We start from the raw sequence: 23677 nt of genomic DNA on the forward strand, positions 1-23677 counted from the left end.
ACTGTGTTCCCAAATAAGACTAAGCTGGTGAAAGGAATGTTTCCCTCACTAAGCATAGTTCTGATAGTGACAGAAGAAAGTGGAATGGCCCTAAGAATTCTCATCATTGTATCCTAGCAATGTGTATTTACCAATAAAAGCTCAGTTTTCTATGTACATTGTACTTGTGCCTCATAACATCTCAAGGTAGGGAGTACTTGTGCCTTATAACATCGCAAGGCAGGGAGTATCACCACTTTACAGATGTGAAAATGAGATTGGCCAATGCCCACAGTACAAGGGTTGGAACCAGGATCTGACCTAGATCCATCTGGTTGTAAAGCCCATAATCTTTCCACTTAGATCACATTCTGTTTAACCGGCTTTGGTATCCACACTGCTCTTTCTGTTTTATGGGTAACCTGGTCTGTTCCAATAATTAGAAACATCTTTCAGAAACTTACAATTTGACTTTTAATTCTGGAGGAATTTAAATTAGCAATTAGCAAACAGGAATATTTGATACAGCAAATGCTACAAGGTTTAGCAGAGAGCCTGGTTCACACCAACTTTAATTATGCTTCCCTCTTGATCATTTTCAAAGGGCAGCAACAAAGTTAGGAACAAGACTTTATTGACCCGTGTGTGGTGATGCAATGAAGTAATCCTGACTTATTTTAATGAAAACGTGTTTCTGACAAAGGTGATTTTAAGATTTCTCGTTGTTGTTACTTATGTCAGTTTGGAATGCTGACCAGTTCATCTGGACAAATATTAACAATATGCGTCAAAACATGCCACGGCTAATCCTGGCCTATGACAATGGATGTATTCTAATTTTCAGTGGATGTAGAAGAGTACTTGTAACAGATATAAAGGCTCAAGGTTGCCATCAGTTAGACCTCTTAGCATAAAGAGATCCATTTGTAGGAAGAGTAAATGAATTTGACTTACCAACTGCCAAAGCATCTCACTGTAAGTAAACTTGACTGGTAATGGCATTTAAATTTAAAAATTGTGATTAATAAATATTCATCTATTTAATTCATCCTTAGTAGGTATATAAATATGCTTAATGTAAATTTCAGAAATTATGTGAAAATGATTTATTAAGCATATATGTCAAAAGGAGGCCATTTACAAAAAGCAAAAGATTGTGCTGTTGATATGATTCTAATTCTCCTGTTACATCATTTACCATTTTTTATTTTTCTGATTTTAAAGGTAATATGTCATTTTCTATTAACCCACAATTGCCTCAAAGAATTCTAATTATGTGCGAACGGAAAGAGCACTTAAATATGGGGCAGGGATACACTCCGGGGGCCGCCCCCAGATCCAAGCTACAGGCGTCCTGAGACTAAGGAATAGTGGGCTTCACGGCACAGCCCACCTCGGACTCCGAGGCTGCGGTGTTGGAATCCGCCCTCAGCCAAGACACAAGCAAGTCCCTGTACCCGCCGGCAGTGGACAACCCCTGCACGCAGCAGATGCACATCAGCGCGTGGCGCTGGGCCTACATCGTCCTCGTGGGGGCTGTGCTGGTGCCGGTGCGGGTGTCCTGCATGGCCGTCCTCTTCATCTTCCTCTGGCCCCGTGGCTGCGCTTTCCACCATAGGCAGTCGTGCTCGACCAACCAAGCCCGCCAGGAGTTGGAGAAGAAGACTGGTGCAACCAACCCTCAAGTTCTTGTTTCAGGTGACTTTTTTTTTTTAGCAGGGTTCCTGGTTAAAGGGAAAGGGAAAAAGGCAACCCGAGACGAGGCCCGCATCTTCGTTGCAGCACCGCACTCCAGTTTCTTTGACGCAGTCGCCTGTATCGTGGCAGGGTTCCCCTCGGTGGTCTCCGTGAGTCAATATGTGCGTATCCCGTGGCTGGGAAATTCTTACTGTCAACGCAGCCGGTGCTTGTGACCTGAGATGACCCCAATTCGAGGAAGAATACCCGGGAGGAAATCCTGAGGAGAGTGACATCTGATAGGAAGTGGCCACAGATCCTGATTTTCCTGGAAGGAGTGTGTACCAACCGCAGCTGTCTGGTCACCTTTAAACTAGCGGCCTTCGCTCCAGGTGTTCCTGTGCAGCCGGTGCTGTTCAGGTACCCAAACACCCTGGACACCGTGACCTGGACCTGGCAGGGGTTTACAGGCTTCCAGACCTGTATATTGACCCTGAGTCAACTCTTCACCAGGGTAAAAGTTGAGTTTATGCCTGTTTATATCCCAAATGACCGAGAAAAGAAAGACCCAGTCCTTTTTGCCGATACAGTGAGGATCATCATGGCCAATGCTCTTGGGGTGCCTGTGACAGATCACACTTATGAAGATTGCAGACTGATGATTTCTGCAGGTAACCTTCAACTACCCATGGAAGCCGGTTTGGTTGAATTTACAAAACTTAGCCAGAAATTAAAGTTAGATTGGGATAATATTCATCAGTGTTTGGATGAATATGCTGCAATTGCAGTTGCCTCAAAAGGAGGGAAGATAGGAATTACAGAGTTGGCGAATTATTTGAAACTCCCAATTTCAGAGCCCTTGAGACAACTTTTTGCCCTCTTTGACAGGAATAATGATGGCAGCATAGACTTCAGAGAGTATGTGATAGGTCTGACTGTCCTATGCAATCCTGCCAACACTGAAAAGATTCTGCAAATGTCATTTAAGCTTTTTGATCTTGATAATGATGGTTTCATAACCAAACAGGAGTTAGCTGCTATACTTCGGGCAGCTTTTGGAGTGCCAAAGCTTGATGCTTCCAGACTCTTTCGGGAGATAGCTGGACAGAACTCAGTACATTTCATACAGGACCTTTAAGAGCTTTGCCCTGAAGCATCCAGAATATGCCAATTTATTTAGTTCATACCTAGACCTCCAGGCAGCCTATATATATTCATTACCACAACAAGTACAGGTTTTTTTGTTTTTTGTTTTTCATAAATTTATTTATTTGTTTTTGGCTGCGTTGGGTCTTCGTTGCTGCGTGCGGTCTTTCTGTAGTTGCGGCAAGTGGGGGCTACTCTTCATTGCGGTGCATGGGCTTCTCATTGCAGTGGCTTCTCCTGTTGCAGAGCACAGGCTCTAGGCGTGTGGGCTTCAGTAGTTGTGGCACGTAGGCTCAGTAGTTGTGGCACACGGGCTTAGTTGCTCCACGGCATGTGGGATCTTCCTGGACCAGGGCTCGAACCCGTGTCCCCTGCATTGGCAGGCGTATTCTTAACCACTGCACCACCAAGGAAGTCCCACAAGTACAGGTTTCATGGTTGTATTCAGATGTTAAAGTCAGCCCTGAAAATGGTGAAAGTTAACATCCAAGTTGAAACTATGATTGAAATAAAAATTGTCCTTTGAGGAAAAACACAATAGTTTTTACTCTAAGTGGCCTGGGCACTTAATTATGATATTTAAAATGTGCTTAAGGAATATATATTTCAATTTGATTTTATAGTACCTAATTTTCTTCTTCAGATAGTATGTTTGTTTCAATGTGGCCTAAAGGTAGAAAAATAAGATATCTGCTTATAACTTTGTTCACCCAGCATGGTTCTAGTTAGTGCCTTTATTCTGCTTAAAGTAAAAAAAATAAAGAAGTAAAATAAAGGGTCTTTTTTTGCTAAATTAAGGCCAGAGGAATATTACAGCCCACCACCTCTCCCTCATTTTTGCAGAGAAAATATCTCATTAAGAGCTCTACTAGCAATAAATAAATACTTTGTTACCATTATTATTCTCTCCAAAAAGGATCTGCTGCATAAATGCTTCCTTGCTCTTTCTCAAAGTAGCCCAAATGTCCTTATTGTACAAGACAAAATAAAAATAAACATCAGGAAGATATAGTATTGGGAATACCATTGAAATACTTACATATGGCATAGCTGCCCTTTATTTATTTATTTTTAAGGTATAAAAGTGATTATTTAGAATGGGAAAAGAAATCATGAGAAAAGAAATGAGAAAAGAAAGCTAATATAATAAACATAGGTTATAAATACAGGAATTCTGATAAATTCTGTTATATATGATTCTCACCAAAAAGGAAAAGTTTGTATTTATAGTCGAATGTTTTGCATTACTGAGAATATTTCTTTTGTTCTGACTAGGCACCCATGAAAACTGAGGCTTCTGCTTACTGTTGTGTACCTCCTTCACTATCCATGGACTTCCAGCATCATTTGCTGTAAGACATCTTCACATAGTGATGTGACCTTGAGCTCTACCCCTTCATGTCACCTTGTAGGATGAATCAGTGAAGTATTCCTAGAAGCCATTCCTACACCAGGACAGGGAGCAACAACTTATCTAGATGTGGAAGTGATTTTGAACCAATAAATATGCCTTGCTAACCCAAACTACTGTATCCCCAACTCAGTTTCATTGTGGCTGAATCCTCAAAATGCCTACAGCCACTCAATGCCACCAGATATGAGGGGGTATATGACTAAGGGGAAAGAGAGTCTTGATTACTTGTAGTCAAAATCTCTTACTTATGCAGACCTTACAAAAAACATACCCAAGTAGACACATTCCTAGGGACCCTACTAGACCTTTGCAAGGGCTTGTGCAAGTGGGGCCCCTAAAGCTTAAAGGTCATTAGTTAGCTTCCTGGTATTTTGAAAGAGTAGAAAGGAAGAAGAGATAAGAGTGGGAGAAAGGTGAGCAGATGGAGAAAGCTTAAGGAAAGGGAAAGAAAAAAAATCAAATATTATTTTGAAATAATTTCCATGCAGTTCTGATCTGAGAAAAGGAGATGGATAAGTGATATTTCATAATGCCCATTGTTGTAGTCCATTCAGGCTGCTATAACAAAAATACCATAGTTTGGGTGGCTTAAACAACCAAAATTTATTTTTCACAGTTCTGAAGGCTGCAAGGTCTAAGATCAATGCACTGGCAGATTCAGTGTCTGGTGAGACCCTGCTTCCTAATTCATAGATGTCTTCTCACTGTGGGCTTACCTTGCAGAAAGGGCAGAGGGAGCTCTCTGGGGTCTCTATTTATTTATATATTTTTTTATTTTTTATTTTTGGCTGCTCAGTGCTGCTTGTGGAATCTTAGTTCCCCGACCAGGGATCGAACCTGCGCCCTTAGCAGTGAAAGCGCAGAGTCCTAACCACTGGACCACCAGGGAATTCCCTGGGGTCTAATTTATAAGGGCACTAATCCCTTTTTTGAGGACTCCACCCTTGAGACCTGGTCATCTCCTAAAGGCCCCACCTCAAAATTCCATCACATTGGGGATTAGGTTTCCACATATGAATTTTGGGAGGACACAAATAATTCATTCTGTAACAACCCCCCAGCTTGATAGTCCCATGATAATAATGCATGCATATGTAATTCAAATACAATGACTTTTTAAAGGTAATGGAAATTATTCATTTAAATAAGAGATTTTCACTTAAAAATAGTTACCAAGATATATCTTTATTCAAACAATGGTACTATTACTCAAATATTCACTGAAGTTTGAAATTATCTCTAATTAGATAGTGAGCTATATAAAATGTCAGGGTCATTACTTCATTATACTCTACCTTTTAACCTCAAAATGTTAAACACTGCTTTATTTAAACCCTCTTTAATATATAACACTTTTTTATTGAAGTATAGTTGATGTACAATATTATATGTTACAAGTGTACAATATAGTGATTCACAATTTTTAAAGGTTATACTCCACTTATAGTTATTATAAAATATTGGCTATATTCCCTGTGTTGTACAGTATATCCTTGTAGCTTATTTTATACATAATAGTGTACCTCTTAATCCCCTACCCCTAATTGCAACCCCCTTCCCTCTCCCCTGTGGTAACCATTAGTTTTCTATCTGTAACAGGTAACACTTAAAATAACCTTTTTATTGTAAAGTGCTTACAGTTAAAAACTATACCAAACAAATCTGTAGCTAATAATAATTGTTACATAAGTATATTATATATTATGAATATAATCTGTTTTAAGATAAACACTGTTGCAACTAACTCAGCTCAAGACATTAAAACTTTTCCAGCCACCCTATAAGTTCCTCTATGCCCCCAATCATAATTACAACCTCTTTCTTCCTCCCAAATTTAAACTGCTTTCCTGACTTTTATAGTTTCACTTCCTGTGTTTCTTTACATTTTTGTTATCTAAATATGCATACTTTGACACTGTGATGGTTCATTATATATGTTGTGAAATAATAGAAACTATATATTGGCCTTTGCCCCAGTTCCTGGCACAGAGTTCCTAAAACCCTTGTAATTTTCTAAGTGATAAGAGCGTTAGGATCATCCTTAGTTCTAATATTTGGTCTTTGATCCCCGTTCCTAAGTTTCTAAATCCCTTGGGATTTCCTGGGTGATAGGAGCATCTTTTGTTCTAATGAGATGCCTCTTGGTGGGCTCCTGGATTGGGGCTGGTCACCAGAAAGACCAACTCATGATTAGAAGCTTGGAATCTTCACCCCTCCATTCTCTAGAGGGTTAGAGGGGCTGGAAATAGAGTTAATGATCAGTCATGCTTATAGGATGAAGCCTCCATAAAAATCTTCAAAGTACGGATTTTGGAGAGCTTCTGGGTTGGTGAACACATGGAGGTTCTGGGAGAGTGGCACACCTGGAGAGGGCATGGAAACTCCATGCCCCTTCGTACATATTGGGTTGGCCAAAAAGTACCTTCGGTTGTTAAGTAAAAATAAAAGACACATTTTTCATTTTTACCAAGAACTTTATTGAACAACGTATTCACCCTTTTGTTCCACTACCTTCTGCCAGTTTTCTGGCAACTTCATAATTCCATCTTCCCAAAACTTTTATCTTTTTGAGCAAAGAACTGTTCCAGGTGCCTTTTACAGTCTTCCAGGGAATTGAAATTTCTTCCATTAAGAGAATTTTGTAAAGCCCGAAATAAATGGAAATCCGAAGGTGCAATGTCTGGTGAGTACGGCAGATGGATCGGAACTTCCCAGCCAAGCTGTAACAGTTTTTGCCTGATCATCAGAGAAACATGCGGTCTTGGTTATCCTGATGGAAGATTATGCGTTTTCTGTTGACTAATTCTGGATGTTTTTGTCGAGTGCTGCTTTCAGTTGGTCTAACTGGGAGCAGTACTTGTTGGAATTAATTGTTTGGTTTTCCAGAAGGAGCTCATAATAGAGGACTCCCTTTCAATCCCACCATATACACATCACCTTTTTTGTATGAAGACCAGCCTTTAGTGTGGTTAGTGGTGGTTCATTTTGCTTGCCCCACGATCTCTTCCGTTCCACATTATTGTACAGTATCCACTTTTCATCGCCCATCACAATTTGTTTTAAAAACGGAATGTTTTTGTTATGTTTCAGTAGAGAATCACATGTGGAAATACAGTCAAGAAGGGTTTATTCGCTTAACTTATGTGGAAACCAAACATCAAAGCGATGAACATAACCAAGGTGGTGCAAATGATTTTCAGTGCTTGATTTGGATATTTTGACTATGTTGGCTATCTCCCGCGTGGTATAACGTTGATTGTTTTCAATTAATGTCTCGATTTGATCACTATCAACTTCAACTGGTCTATCTGACCATGGAGCATCATCCAGTGAGAAATCTCCAGCACGAAACTTCGCAAACCACTTTTTTTTTTTTAATTAATTAATTAATTAATTTTTGGCTGCATTGGTTCTTCAGTGCTGTGCGTAGGCTTTCTCTAGTTGTGTCGAGAGGGAGCTACTCTTCATTGCGGTGCGTGGGCTTCTCATTGCAGCTTCTCTTGTTTCGGAGCACGGGCTCTAGGCACGCGAGCTTCAGTAGTTGTGGCACGGGGGCTCAGTAGTTGTGGCTTGTGGGTTCTAGAGCACAGGCTCAGTAGTTGTGGCGCACTAGGTTAGTTGCTCCGCGGCATGTGGGATCCTCCCAGACCAGGGCTCATACCCGTGTCCCCTGCATTGGCAGGTGGATTCTTAACCACTGTGCCACCAGGGAAGTCCCCACAAACCACTTTTGATGTGTTCAATCAGTCACAGCACCTTCTCCATACACTGCACAAATTTTTTGTGTGTTTCAGTTGCATTTTTACCTTTCTTGAAATAATAAAGCATAATATGCTGAAAATGTTGCTTTTTTTCTTCCATCTTCCATATTAAAATGGCTACACAAAAATTCACCAATTTTGATGTCTTTTTTTAAATGCACGCTGATATGACAGCTGTCACATACAATCTAACAAAATTGTTTCAAATGATAAAGACAACTAAGTGCTACTAGAGCCATCTTACAGGAAAAAATGAACAAACCTTTTGGCCCACCCAATACTTTTCCTCTCTCGACTGGATGTTTACTTGTATCCTTTATCGTGTCCTTTTATAATAAACAGAAAAACAGTAAGTAAGTCAGTTCCCCTGAGTTCTGTGAGCTGCTCTAGCAAATTAATTGAACCCAAGGATAGTATTGTGGGAACCTTATATTTATAGCTGATTGTTTAGAACCATAGTAACAACCTGGAGTTGCAATTGGCAACCAAAGGAGGGGAGCAGTCTTGTGGGACTAAGCCTTAAACCTGTTGGATCGGATGCTGTCTCCACATAGATAGTGTCAGAATTGAGTTAAATTGCCTGACATCCAGCTGGTGTCACAGAATTGCTAGGTGTGTGTAACCCCTCCCCCCCACATTTGGTGTCAGAAATACTGTGAGTGTGATAGTGGTGTGAGAGTAAAGGAGAGACACACAAGAGAGTAAGAGTATTTTCTAAACTTACACCAACTTGGCTAGGCCATGGTACCCAGATATTTGGTCAGTCATTATTCTAGATGTGAAGGTATTTTTTAGATGAGATTAATATTTGAATGAGTAGACTTTGAGTAAAGCAGATTACCTTCCATAATATGAGTGGGCCTTTGAAAAAAGGATAATTTAAATAAGAGAATTAAGCATTTATCCTGCCTTTGCAGTGTGAAATGTATTTCTGGATATCCAGTATTTCTAATTGATGAGGGAAAATTCTTCTTTACAGAAGATTTCCAGCAAATTTCTAGCAAATAAATGTAGAAAGAATGATCGAATTATAAAATCATTTTGCAATCCCTAGTTAATTGATTAAAGTAAGAGTCATCAACAGACAAAACTATCAGATGAAAATTAATGATACATTTTAGCAACATTAAAATGGGGATAACCAAAGATTATGTGCCTTCTGACAGGATTCAAAATGAATTACTGCTTGTGGGAGGCAGAATAATGCCTGCTTCCCCTGCCCCCAAAGATGTCTATGTCCTAATTCCAGAATCTGTGAATATGTTAGGTTACATGGCAGGGGAATTAAGGTTGCAGATGGAATTAAGGTTGTTAATTAGCTGACCTTAAAAAAAAGGAGATTATCCTGGATTATCCACTTGGTCCCCAGTAATCACAATAGTCCTTAAAAGAGGGAAGAAGGAAGGAGAAGAAGAGTTCAGAATGATGCCATGTGAGGAGGATTCAACCTGTTAACTTTGAAGTTGGAGAAGCAGAGCCCAGGACTGAGGAATATGGGCAGCCTTGAGAAGCTGGAAAAGGCAAGGAAACTCTCCCCTCAAACCTTCAGAAGGGGATGCAGCCCGGCCCAAAGCTGAATTTTAGCCCAGTGAGATCCATGTGGGACTTCCAACCTATAGAATTGAAAGTAAAAAAAAGTGTGATGTTTTTAAGCCACTAAGTTTGTGGTAATTTGTTAAAGCAGCAATAGAAAACTAATATACCACTTATAAAATTTTTTTTCGCTAAAAAATTGAAACTGAATATAATCAAGCCTCTAAAAACAGCTTCCATTTACAGAAAATATATGGGATAGATGAGCACAGTGCGTGATGCTACAAAGAGGCAGTCAAATTTAAAATGTGGCATACTCTACAGCTCAAATTGCTCAGGCTTCTGCCACAATGTCAGTGTCATGAGGGAAAATACAGGAAATTAGAAGAAACTCAGGAGATGAAAGAACCAAATGTAACCTTGTATCTTGTTTGAAAACCGATTCAAACAAACCAACTGTAAAACATATTTTTTAGGACAGTTGGGAAAATTTTACAATGGGCTACATAGTAAATGGAATTATTGTCGATTTATAAGGAATACCATTAGTGGTTTTGTAATGTTATGTAAGAAAATGTACACTGTTTTTAGTGATGCAAACTGAAGTATATAGGAGAAAATGAAATGATGTCTGGGGCTTTACTTTTAAAATTTTTAGAAGGAATGGAAGAAAGAGAGAGAGAGAGAGAGAGGGAGGGAGGAAGGAAGAAAGAAAGAAAGAAAGGAAAAAGAAAGAAAGAAAGAAAGAAAGAAAGGAGGGAAGGAGGGAGGGAGGGAGGAAGGGAGGAAGGAAAGAAGGAAGGAAGGAGGAAAGAAGGAAGGAAAAAAAGAAAGGAAGGAATAAAAGATGAGGAAGGAAAGAAAAACTGATACAACATATATGCCCAAATCTTGATAATTGTTGAATTTTGGTAATGGATATATCGGGGTTCACTGTACCTCTCTCTTTATTTCTTCGTATGTTTGAAATGCTTCATTTGAAAACATTTTTAAAGAAAGAAAAAAATACATCTAAGAGAATCACTTTTTTCATGAAATTGTAGTACTTAGATGAGTTTTTTGCCTTCCAAGGCAATTTTACCTAAACTTATTTTTCACACATGACGATCACAGTTAAGGCCAACCCTAAATAAAATTATGGGTTTAGCAGTGTTTACCTTCAGAGCTCCTGTTGCTAGTTTCCCAGGACTTTCTAGTGTTCCTGATCATAAAGCCTTTGAGGAAAAAATTTTTTATAATTTCACTCACATTAAGGTGTAAATGACTACACATATAAATTAATTAAAATAGAAATAATGTTTTAAGTAAAAAATCTCTAATGGTGGAATGTAAAGCATCATTAAAACTATTTTTTTTGTTTTGTTTTTTTAAGAGGGTACTTTTTCTTTAATTACTTCACAAAGCTGCCTAAGCTGCCTAAGGTAGTTTAAGAGAATTAAATTTACATGGACCAGAAACCATCTGTCATCCATTCCCAGCCAGAGAGTAGCCTAATTTTTGCTTCATCAGCTGATAAAGGGGCATGGTAGAAGTATTACAGGACTTTGGAGGGAAAGAATCTGTCTGGGTTTTAATACCTAGACCACCATTTACTGGCTGTGTGACCTTGACCAAGTTATCTAGCCTCTCATGCCTCAACTTCCTCATCTGTAATTGGGCTCATAGCAATACCAACCTAAATGGTGGTTGTGAGGATTAACTGAGTTAATACAGAGAAAGCAGGTAGAGCAGTTTTCTCGCCTAAAAAGCACTCAATAAATATTAACTATCATATTATCTTTGATACCCCTCTTTTCTATAGGAATAAGATTAAAAATCAATTATCCACTATATTCATAATTAAGGTGTCTGAACAATTGAGAAGGTCGTTATTTGGAGAAATGCCTGCTTCTTGGCCAATCTTCTGGTACAATATCCATATATTTTCCAAGCAATTAGTACGTACTTGTTACCTTGTGCAGAGCTTCTGAATGAAGCAGAAGGATTGAACCTTCTTCTTTGGAAGAGGTAATCAAATAAAAAACCAAAAGACTTTTTAAGTGATTTCGCTCCAGCTCTTTTCTCCACACCAAATTTTCAGAATTCTATTAGCTCATCAATCCACCCAATTCCTTGCTCAATTAAAGACTCTACCCCTACAACATTACTTCCTTTCTTCCACCTCATAACTTTTAGAGCTTTATATGCAAAGTGGGGGAATATAACTGACATTTCTCTGCTTAAGTCCAAGAGCAGTTATATGAGCCACTCCCTGGATTAGAAGGGGAAGGAGTCTTCTAGACATTATACCATACCCTTTGCAGGGGGCTCTGGAGTGTTGTGACTCCTGCTGATTTTACGAAGTTCTTCCCGCGCCCCTCACACCCCCAATTTTTCTTGCCCAAAGCAGTAAGTGAAGGAGTGTGACTCGTCGCAGTAAAGGTCTAGTGAACTTGTCTTTCCTGGGAAAAAAAGCGCTGACACCCCAGGAAGACAAAGTGCTGAAAGGCTGCACTGGTTGATTTGAACTCAGTTCTCGATAAAACATTTATTTAAATGACTGGTTAGCACCAACTAGAAAGCAGAGGGACAGGGATAAAGCGCAGACCTGGTTAGTTCCGCAGAATAGTTGGCTCCCTGGGCAGCGCCGCGCTGACCGCCCGCTGGCGGCGTTAAACAGAGCTACTACGCCTGCGCACACCCTCCCGGGTCACGTGCCGGCGTGGACCGGGTCTCCGACATTCTCCGGCACTGCGGTTCGGTAGCCATAAGGGACCGTCAACAAACAGACGAGAGGCGTCAGCCTTTTCCTTTAGGGGGCGGATTCGGGTAGGAGCAGAGCTTTCGGTCTGAAACGCCCGTTTCTTCCAGAGGCTGGGAAGTGAGACCCTGTACTGGGCCTGCGGGGCGCCGCCGTACCTTTGTGGAACATGGCCCGCTGTGGGGAGGATAGCGTGGCCCCCGTGGTACTTCTAGAGTCCCCTGGAGTTTGCAATAAGGGCTTGCAAAGGAAGGGGCCCAGTGAGCGGCGCCGGCTGAAGGCGATGGTGTCGGAGCAGCTCAGCCAGGATCTGCTCAGGTAGGAGGAGGCGGGAACTCAGGCTGCTTCAGTTCTTAAGGTGCCCACTTCCTACCAGAAACTGGCTCCTCGGTTTCTCCATCCCTCCCTGCTTTGTTCTCCTCACCTCAGGCCACTGCAGGACGCTCACCTGTCTCCTCACTACAAAGCGGGTTCTTTTCGCCCTATATAACCAACCCAGAGCACCTCGGAGACCACGTACCAGATTCAAGAAGAAAACCAAAATTACCATCATAGTTCTGTGCAGCACCAGTTTATGCCAAAATACTCTAACATGGGTAGGCTTAAGTCTTGAAAGACTCGCTAATGTCGGGGTGGATACAGGTTTCGTGGTCCTGAAACTTACACAACTTTTTATAAGCTCAAACAATTCTAAGAAAAATGATAAAATTAGGTAGAAGAGTATTTACTTATTTAAAAAAAATTTTTTTGAGTATCTATTTAGAATGAGTAAAAATGGATCAGATTACTGGAGCGTTGGAGGTCTCTTTCTTCTGAGCTCTCTTTAAACGATTTAGCAGAAATGCTTTCGTAGAAATACTTCCTGATGGCAACCTGGCTTCCCCTCTCCTCCTGGAATACTCTACAGCCCGCAGCAACTCCCAGCAATTCCCAGTTCCCATGAGGACTCTAGCAAATGGAAAGTTGTTGTGAAGCTTAACTCAGGCTATAGTGAATCCAGGAACATCATCGCAGTTTATAAAGAAAATGAAGCTTGGAAATATTCCCTAGCTAGTTTCCATTTCCACCAAAACATTGATTCTTGAACTTTAGTGTGCATCAGAATCACCTGGAGAGCTTAGATTTACTGAGACCCAGACCTTAATTCTGATACAGTTGGTCTGGGATGGGGCGTGAGATTTTTGCATTTCTAGCAAGGTCCCAGGTGATGCTGCTGGCCTGGGTCACACTTTGAGAACTATTGAACTAGTGTAAACATAATTACTATTAATAACAGTTGTGCAGCATTCTACATTTAAAAAGTGCTTACTGTTGCCCACACTTAAGGCTCCACCAGTTATAAACTGAACTTTATAAAGTAAAAAAATTTCCTTTTAATTTGGGCCTGTCTATGAGAGATTCTGCCTTGTCTCCACCACTGGGGGAATTGATGTACAACATTTAAAAAAAAATGAGAGTGAAGTTGTTCTGTTTCTAGGATGAATCTGTAAGGATGAGGTACTCCTCTTCAGTGGCTCTATTCTTCTGGCTGTATTGTGAGCTTTGAAGTGTCATGAACTTAAAGAAGATAATACATCTAATTTACATAAAGAAAATGAGGTCATAAGTATAGCAGGTGAACAATTTATCCTCATCCTAGCAGCAATTAAAGGATAGGATCCTGAAGTCCCAAGTTCTTGTTACAAGCAAAAGTGTTTTTGTGTTGTTTTTTTTTTTAAACAACTAAAAAATCTCGTATACTCACCCAGCCACCTTGAATGCTATGCCAAAGTAATCTTCTTTAAGCACAGCAATATCATTGTTTTATTCTACAAATATTAATAAAGTAGCTAGCACCCACCAGATACCTAGCACTGTACTAGGTTCTGAAAATCAAAGATTAATAAGACATGACTTTGGTGTTGTGCTTGCACTCTACTGAGAAAGGTAATAGCCAAACAGAGATAATGGGGACTGAGGTAATTTGGGGGAGGCTTTATAGGTGATGTTTGAGTGATCTCTTGGGGATTGATTAAAAATTGATTAGAGATTAGGAAGGGAGAAGTCAGAGAGTATCTAAACAAGGGGAATGGCTTTTACAAAGGCATAGAGATTCGGAAGAGCTTCATTTATTTTGGGAAAGCAAGTTGTATTGAATTGCTTCAAACAGCAAGGAACAGAGACTCCTCTGCATTACCTGAGGCAATAGGATATATGGAGAAGTGAGAAAAAAATAGGAAACAGCTTCAGTAGTCAAAAAGCCAGCTCTGGTGTAGAATTGGAAAGTTGCTTGGGATATGACAGCAATTGTACAATAAGACCTCATTGAGATATGGACCATTGTTCAAGACAATTGTAATAAAAATTCTTATTGCCATCCTACTATTAGCTACACACTGGGCTGACATGCAGTGTTTTATTTACTCCCCTGTGAGGTAAATCTTGTTGTTATTCCCATTTAACAGATAAGGAAACTGAGCCTTAGAGAAGAGGTAGTGGAGTCAGAATAAGAACCTTGGCAGTCTGGCTCCAGGGACATTAAAGTGACTTGCCCAAGGTCTCATGACCAGAATATGGACCCAGTCAGTCTCCCTTCTCTAAAGTACGGTAGTTATGCAAAATGATCTTCCAGTAACTTTGTTCCTTCATTTCTGCTTCTCTCCTTACCCATTCCTTTTTCTTACTCTACCTTGGATTTTCTTTGAAACTCTCTTAAGAGTGTGATCAGTTGGCTCTTGATTATTATAGAACATCTCTGCTAGAGTTCACTTGTTTAACTACCACATTGGCTAATGGTTAACCTTGCCTCAGTCTGTTGTCCATTCAGATGTGACTAAGAGCATCAGGGACATGTGGTACAATTTGGTAGCTTTATTTGGAAGGGGTTTGTGAGTATGGCAGGCAAAGTAGTTGAAGGTGAATGGGTAAACTAAGACTAGACCATAGAGACTCTTCAGTGAAGAATTTGGAATGTATTCTGGAGGCAGTGGAGAATCATTGATGTTTTTAAAATAGAGGATGAACATAATTAGATCTTGAATTGAGGAAAGAAATTGGAAAAAAAAAGGAAACCAACTAGGATTTTGCAGTAGTCAAGGGATACATAATGGCAGTGAAAACGGACAAGGTGAAAGGGATTCCTGTGTGCAATTCATGGGCTTGGTGACTGATTACACGTGGAAACACAGGGAAAGAGAAGCATAAAAGATGGTGCTAATTCTTAGGACATTTGAAAGGGAGGATTATAGTGAATGTTCAGGAAGCCATATCCAGGAGAATTGAAAATATGTCTGGAGTTTAAGAGGGAAGTTGGCATAGCAGATGTAGTTCAATGGCTGGTGGCATCACCAGCACCCAGTTGTCTAAGCTAAATATGAGAGAGATCCTAGGTTAGTCCCTTCCCTTCACCTTCTACTTCCAGTCACCAACTCCTGCCAGTCTATTACCTAAATATATTTTAAGTTAATCCCTTATTTTCTATCACCACTGATTCTCTCCTGGCTCACACCCTCTACATCATTCGTGTTGCGCGGTAGTTTTTTTCCCTTTCATTCTCATTTTCCTGTAATTCCCCTTCTACACAACTAACAGGAGATATTTTGAAAAATAAAATTGCCCATGTTTTGAACTATTTGATCATTCCCCTTCAACTGTAAGATACAGTTAAGCTCTTTGTCTCTTATTCATCTTTATCCCTGCAGCTTCATCTGCCACTTCTTATCCCCTCAATACTCTGCTGACCAATTTGTAGCTCCACACTCAACACAAACCTCTGTAAGGAACATGGAGGCAGGAGCTCCCCCCTACCTTGCCTTGCTTCCTTGACCAGCTCTTACGCAATCTTTAAAATTCCTTTTGGTTTTCCTTTTCTCTATAAGATCTTCTCTTATGTCTGTCCCTGAAAAAAATTTGCTAGTTTGTCCTATTGAGTATATCACACGCGTTAATTTTCAGGCCTGGTCTCCATACTCTTCTACAAACTCCTTGAGGGCAGATACTATGCTTTAGTCCCCTTTATGTCCCCAGTGCTTAGTACATGGTACATGCTCAATAAATTTTTAGTGAGAATTGGGTTTAATCAGTAGTCTAAAATGCTTTAGATGGGTGAATACAGTAGGTGACAGGGAAATAAGATGGAAAGAAGCGGGGCCTTGACACCACTGAGCCTTTGCTCCAGCCTATCCTTCCTCTAGAGTTTATTAGATGAGCCAGTAAAACCCTCCTTAATGTTTAAGCAGGTCTGAGTCAGATATTGTTACTTGTAACAGATAACAAGATATGCGTATAACTGATACAGGTGGTTTTATAAAATAAAAAGCACTGTATTTTCACATTAACATTTTTTAAAACATTAACTTTTTTTTATTTGACGAATACTCATGAGCATCTGTTATGAACAAGGCAGATTCCCTAGTGACAGTTGTATGGCTACCAGCTGCAATGCTTGTTTATTCACTTGGGGAGAAGTGGGGGATGGGTAGAAGGTGGGTGGGAAGGAGAAATAAATGGTGTATTTGTATTGTACAATTTGAGTTTTTATTAATGTTTGGGAGACCAATACATTCTTCCATAATTTTAACAATCGCTTATGAAAATAATTTATTGATTAAAATATTGACTAAAATGCATCTATTTGCTCATTGTTTCCAAGGTTCTGAAAGCTTTGTGCTCTGAAGCATTTGTTTTGTTTAGGGTAAAATACAGCCAAATCCAAAAAAGCAGTTATTGAGCTCTTGCTATCTAATGAAGGTACAGTTATTGCCTTTGGAGAGTTCATTGTCTGAATATAATATATTTTAATTATGTTAAAGTAATATAATTTTATTATTATAAAAATAATAATGATACAGTGACAGAAGTGCTGTAATAGAGGTATGTACCGAGGGATCAGAGGAAGGAGCCATTAACTGGGTCCTGGGGGAGTGAGTGTCAGTGGCAACATTCTAAGCTTTCACTGTAATGGATATCTTTATCCATACTTGGACCTCCTATAGTGTACTAGTGTGATTGCCAGTTATATCCTGCAATACAGAAGTCCTCTGAGAATACATAACTTGCTGATGATAATGTTATACTATATGAAGTATTATTTAATATTTACAGAGCAGAAATATATGGTTACCACACAGAAAAAACATTGTGACAGTTTCTATTATGATGCTGATTTCTGTTCTTCTGTCACTTTACATGTGAGCTTTACCATAATTATGTCTGCACATTAGTAAAGGGATTTGAATGGGCTTTCCTCGAGTCCATCATTTTAATAATAGATTAGAGCATAGTTCTATTTTTTGTGGGGTGGGCAATGGAAAAGGGCTTAAATGTCACATTCTTGACAGTCAAGCCTGCATTTCAGACTTGGTATTTAACAATAGTCAAAATGCCGTGTACCAGTTTCTACACTGGATTGTGTATTATTGCGTGTGGTTTGCTGGTGGTGGTGACTGTTTACTTTTTTTGCTTCAGTTTTAGTAAGATTTTTAAAAATTGATTCAATAGTCAACAATCACATTACTTTGTGTCCTCTTTCTAAAATATATCTAAAGGACATACATTATAAAGGAAAATCAACATAAGTAGCAGAAGATAAATTTTATTGGTAGAAGGAATTAAAAGGAAAAGATATTTTTTGATAAAATAGTCTTACTCTTTTAGTGTAATTACCTTTTGTTTTCGTTATAAATTTTAGAAAATTGTCTTCTAAACCAATGTTAGACAATGTTCTTTGGATGAACTGACAATAAACTCATTTTCATATAACTTTATTTTGTTTTCTCTGTATTTTTAGTTTATGTGTTATTTTTAAAGCTTATTTTATAAAAATGGGCATATTATATATTTCTAAGCATCACTAATTAAACTGTGGTTCCTTTTTATTCCTTATAGGCTTCTAAGAGAAGAAGTCCATACAGATGTTACTTTCTCTATAGGTTGTACTTTGTTCAAAGCACACAAAGCAGTCCTTTTAGCAAGGGTTCCTGATTTCTATTTTCATACTGTTGGACATACAAATAACTTAACAAATCATGAACCTGTTGCTGTGGAGAACTTTGAAGCTTCAGAATTTAGAATATTTTTACAGTAAGTGCTTTCTTCATCTTTTTTTCTCTTATATTGAAATCTAGTATGTAATTGTTTATTTTTTAAACATATGTGTGTTTTTATTTCATGTATTTTCATATCTATTTTATAACCTTCTAACTTAAATTCCATATTATCTTAGTAATTAGTGTTAGTAGAGGCTAAGTATTAGTATTAGAGTCTTAGAGGCTTAGTATTAGGAGAGGCTAATTTCTGCTTGAGATTGATCCTGAGAGAGGAGAAATATATCTGCTTTAGAGAACTGTCTATTCACATCCTTTGTCCATTTTTCAATTGGATTATTTGTCTTTATATCATTGAATTATAGGAGATCTTTATGTATTCTGGATATTAGGCTCTTATCAGACATATGATCTGCAAACATTTTCTCCCAATCAGTGGGTTGCCTTCACTTTCTTGATGGTGTCATTTATAACACAAAAGTTTTAGATTTTTAATGTAGCCTAGTTTATCTAATTTTCTTTTGTCACTTGTACTCCTGCTATTGTAGATAAGAAACCATTGCCTATTCTAGGGTCACAAAGAGTTATTCTTATACTTTCTTCTATGAATTTTTTGGGTTTATGCTTTTAACTCTTACATTTAGGTCTGTGATCCATTTTGAGTTAATTTTTGTGTATAATGCAAGGAAGGGTACCAACTTTATTCTTTTGTGTGTGAATATCTAGTTGTCCCAGTACTATTTTTGAAGAGACTATTCTTTCTCCATTGGATTGTCTGTACAGCCTTGTTGAAAATCAGTTGCCCATTGCTATGGACTGAATTGTTTCCCTTGAAAAGTCGTATGTTGAAGCTCTACTCCCTAATGTGATGGTATTTGGAGATTGTGCCTTTGGGAAGTAAATTAGCTTTAGATGGGACCTCATGATAGGAATAGTGCCCTTATAAGAAGAGACACCAGAGAGCTTGCTCTCTCTCTTTCTCTTTCTCTGCCATGTGAGGGTACAGTGAGAAGGTGACTGAGTGCAAGCCACACAGAGAGTTCTCACCAGAACCCCACCATGGTGGCACCTGATCTTGACGTCCAGCCTCCAGAACTGTAAGAAATAAAATTCTGTTGTTTAAGCCACCAGTCTATGATTTTTGTTGTGGCAGCCCAAGCTGACTAATACACACATAAACGTTAGGGTTTATTTCCGGTCTCTAAATTCTTTTCCATTGGTCTGTATGTCTGTCCTTAATGCCAGTGCCAATTATCATTTTAACTTTTATGAGAAATCAGAGTTGGATTTTTGTGTTTTTATGTCCTAAATCCTAGGTATTTTTTAGATGCTAGTCTTTTAGTTATTTGCTGACATACTTTTTGCCTATAATCAAAATCATGTTGACTTTAATGTTGAAAATTCTTTTTGGATAATTAAACTTTAAGTATATGTGTGTGATTTGGTGTATTTTTCTTCATTTTATGCTCTGACAGTTGCTTGAATGATCTGTTTTTATTATTTCAGAGTTTCTTATATGAAGCTCCAATAAACATAAACAGAAAAATGCATAACCTTGGCTTCCTCTGTTTGTAAGAACAGTACAACATACTATAATTTAAACAGATACTTTAAGTGCAATTTAGAAAATCATTATCATTTTCCAGTATAGATCATAATAGGTTCATCACTGAGTTCCAACCATCAATTTAAAAATATACACTTTTGTTTTTCTAGTAGGTGGTATAGTGGCTTTGTTGTAGAGTAGGCTCTGTGGTCAAGCCAGGTCTACCACTTCTAACTGAGTGAACTTGGACTGATCACTTACATTAGTTTCCTCACCTGAAAAATGGGCATAATACCTACCTCATAGCATTGTTGTGAGGGTTAAATTAGATGCTTATGAAGCACTTAGCACAGTGACCTGAGATATAGTAAGCACTGAATACATTATAAGTATTATTCATAGTAGTAGCCCTTTGATAGTATACATTTCTCCAGCTATTGAGTGTATGTTTAGAAAAAGATGCTTGGGAAAAGTCAAATTTTTATATGTTAGAGAAAGAGAAATTACATTAATGTTATCCTTTATTTGTTGTCTTTAAAAGTGTTAGAAAAAAAGATTGACTGAGAGACAGTATGGTAGAGTGGAGGAAGCACTGGACTTGGCAACAAGACAGAGATATGCCTCTGGCTGTGCATTACCTTGTTTTATGATTTCTTTGAGCCTCAATTTTCTCATATTTAGAAAAAGGACATTGGAGTAAATGGCTTTGTGCTTCCTAGCACTTCACAATCCTCTGTTTTAAACACTTAATCACATTCTGTTTTGTGTTAGGTTAGTGAAGTATGTCTGTGGTTATGTAAGCTCCTTGAGATTAGATCATCTCATCGATGTGAGCATTCCCAGTGGTATCTCATCAGTGTCTTGTGTATAGAAAGTGCTTGTGATATACCTCCCCCTTTTTAAAAGGCAGATTGTATTGAAATTTCTCTGTGTTAATATAAAGCATAAGGAGAGGATTATAATGTGGAGTATTGAGATTAACATTTTTTAGTAAAAATTCTGATAACATAGATTTTTAAATTTTTATTGTATGAAATGCAGTCCTTATAAGTATCTTCAACACACATCCTTCTCTTTAAATAACCAATAAAGATTTTGAAGTATTCTGTCATATTGCTACTTATTGTAGGGTCCTTTGCTATGCACTTAAGTTAGAGTAGTAAGTACAGTCTTCGAAGAAATTTTTTATGTACCGTGTCTTCAGATATGGCTCAAATGATTGGCCCTGGAAAGTAGTTCCTGCTTTATGACCTCATGATTAAAATTCAATAAAAATCTTTGATTTTCTAAGACTTACCACATTATAGTTGTGTGTGCATGTTTGTGTGTGTGTGTGCACATGTGTGTGTAAAGGAAAGAAAAAAGGGAAGACCTTTAAATTTTCAATTTAACATCAATAACTGGGAAATGCTAGTATAAAATGTCAATCAAGTAAACACATAGAACAGCAGCACAGTATAAAAGATTCCGTTTCCCCTACAGCTTTCTCAGGTGGTGGCTATTTTCTCTCCAACATCCCTTATACTAGTAGGGCTGAAGTGGGTGGAATAGGTGTCTTGTAATATTAACTATATATATATGTAACTTGGCATCTGGGGCCTCACTAACTGGGGAGAGACTGCCCCTTCCAGAGTTAGCTAATTCCCTGAGCATGCCTTTGATATGCAAACCAAGTAATCCTGAATCCATTCCTACACCCACCTCTTCTGTCTGGTTCTTATACTCTAGAAGGCAACACTCTTCTTCCCTAATCATCCCAGAGCCGGGTACCAGACAACTGAAGACCACCCTTATAGCCCAGAGCCCCCTCTCCCCCAAATTACTCAAACTATTTAATCCTAAACTTGCTCAGCTGCTTACCTTGCCTCACCCATTCCTTCCCACAAAAACCACTTTTGCCTGTGCTTTGCCCTCCCTGTTTTGTCTCTAAATAGACCCTGTTGCTTCCCCATGTGGCCCTACCTGGCATGGTATGCCCCATTCCTCTTGTGAACTGTAAGTTGTAAACTATCTATTCACTGGTAATCATCTCCTGATCAGTTGGCCTCACCATACCTGAATAAACCTAAATTCCCAGGTACCTTTTTTTTTTTGCCATGTGGCTTGCAGGATCTTAGTTCCCCAACCAGGGATTGAACCTAGGCCACAGCAGTGAAAGCCCAGAATCCTAACCAGTAGGCCACCAGGGAACTCCCCCCAGGTACATTTTAAAACACTTGTGAACTTCATTACTGCCTCTAGACCTTTCTCCCTCCCTTCTTCCTAAACCCCCTGTCTTTGAATCTCATTTTACCAATCTGTACCACTGGTCAGTCATCCATAGACCCTTCCAGGTCAGTCCTCTTCATTCCTCAAAGAAACTGACTATTGTCAGTTTCTCTAATAACTTAATTCTTGGTAATTGCAATTGCCATACCCATTAGCAGGCACTTTCCACTCTCTCCTCCCCCCACTTCCTGGCAACCAATAATCTACTTTCTGTCATTATGGTTTTGCCTATTCTGGGCATTTCATGTAAATGGATTTTTATAGTATGTGGCCTTTTATGTGTGGGTTTTTAAACTGGGTGTGATGTTTTCAAGGTTCATCCATGTTGTGTTGTTTATCAATACTTCGTTCCTTTTTATGGCTGAATATTTCATTGTGTGATGGATCAAGGGTTGCCAAGACCATTCCCAGGTTTGATGATTCACTAGGAGGATTCACAGGACTCGGCATATAGTTATACTCTAGCCTCTGATTTATTACAAAGGAAACAAAAGGAAAAGGTACATGGGGTGAAATCCACGGGAAACAGGACACAAGCTTCCAAGGGTCCTCTCCCAGTGGAGCCACACAGGCCATGTTTAATTTTCCCACAATGAGTTATGACAACAATTCTGTAATGTTGCCAACCAGGGGGGCTCATTACAGGTTCAGTGCCCAGAGTTTTTACCAGGAGTTGGTCTCCTGCCTGATGTGTACCCATATTCCAGACTCCTAGAAGGAAAGCATGTGTTCAGCAAAAACCATATTATTTGTATAAACAATGCATAAGCTAACAACAGCTGAGCCACCCTTGTCATTTAGAGAATGCTAGGAACACTGTTGAAATAATGTTCCCAGATACCAGCCAAGGACAACTCTTACAATCAAGTCTTTCAAAAGATAGCAGTCCCACCTATGTTAACTCTTTTCTGTACATATGGATATAAATTGTGTTTATACATTCATCAGTTGATATACATTTCAGTTGTTCTGACTTTTTGGCTGTTATAAATAATTCTACTACAAACATTCATGTACAAGTTTTTGTATGAATGTATGCTTTCAATTCTCTTGTGTTATGTACGTAGGAGTCGAATTGTTGGGTCATATGTTAAACGTTTTGAGGAACTGCCAGACTCTTCCAAACTGGCTACACCACTTTACATTCCTACCAGCATGTATGAGGATTCCAATTTCTCTGTGTTCTTGACAACACTTGTTATTATGTCTTTTTGATTATAGGTACCCTAGTGGGTGTGAAGCAGTAACTCATTGTGGTTTTGATTTGCATTCTTCTGATGGACAGTGATGTCGAATATCTTTTCATGTGCATATTGGTTGTTTGTATATCTTCTTTGGAGAACTATCTGATCGCATTCTTTGCCCATTTTGAAATAGGGTTATTTGTCTTTACACTATGGAGTTTTGGAAATCCTTTATATATTCTAGATACGAGTCTCTTATCAGATATATGATTTGCAAACATTTCTCCCATTTTGTGGGTTGTCTTTTAACTTTCTTGATGGTATCCTTGAAAGCACAAAAGTTTTTAATCTCTATGACTTCCATTTTATTTTTTCTTCTATAAATTGTGCTTTTAGTGTCATATCT

The 23677-nt window shown here is 38.7% G+C and overlaps 2 protein-coding genes across 4 annotated transcripts in view; both read left to right on the forward strand.

Moving 5' to 3' along the window:
• The first annotated feature begins 801 nt into the window (after positions 1 to 801).
• Positions 802 to 4158, forward strand: LOC132361069 (lysophosphatidylcholine acyltransferase 2B-like). The gene is given in 7 exon segments (XM_059915943.1): positions 802 to 807; positions 1368 to 1571; positions 1573 to 1692; positions 1695 to 1848; positions 1851 to 2769; positions 2771 to 2885; positions 4078 to 4158. Coding segments are annotated over 7 exon segments (1599 nt in total).
• Positions 4159 to 12259: 8101 nt separating this feature from the next.
• The window catches only part of BTBD8 (BTB domain containing 8), a 91248-nt gene continuing 79830 nt past the window's right edge, over positions 12260 to 23677 (forward strand). For all 3 annotated transcript variants that reach the window (XM_059900076.1, XM_059900080.1, XM_059900090.1), the window contains exons 1-2: positions 12260 to 12568; positions 18116 to 18310. In XM_059900076.1, the coding sequence (XP_059756059.1) occupies positions 12420 to 12568; positions 18116 to 18310 (344 nt within the window). In that variant the 5' untranslated portion in view covers positions 12260 to 12419. The remainder of the gene's footprint in view (positions 12569 to 18115; positions 18311 to 23677) is intronic.

This window comes from Balaenoptera ricei, chromosome 1 (assembly GCF_028023285.1).
Source record: "Balaenoptera ricei isolate mBalRic1 chromosome 1, mBalRic1.hap2, whole genome shotgun sequence".
Lineage (NCBI taxonomy): Eukaryota > Metazoa > Chordata > Mammalia > Artiodactyla > Balaenopteridae > Balaenoptera > Balaenoptera ricei.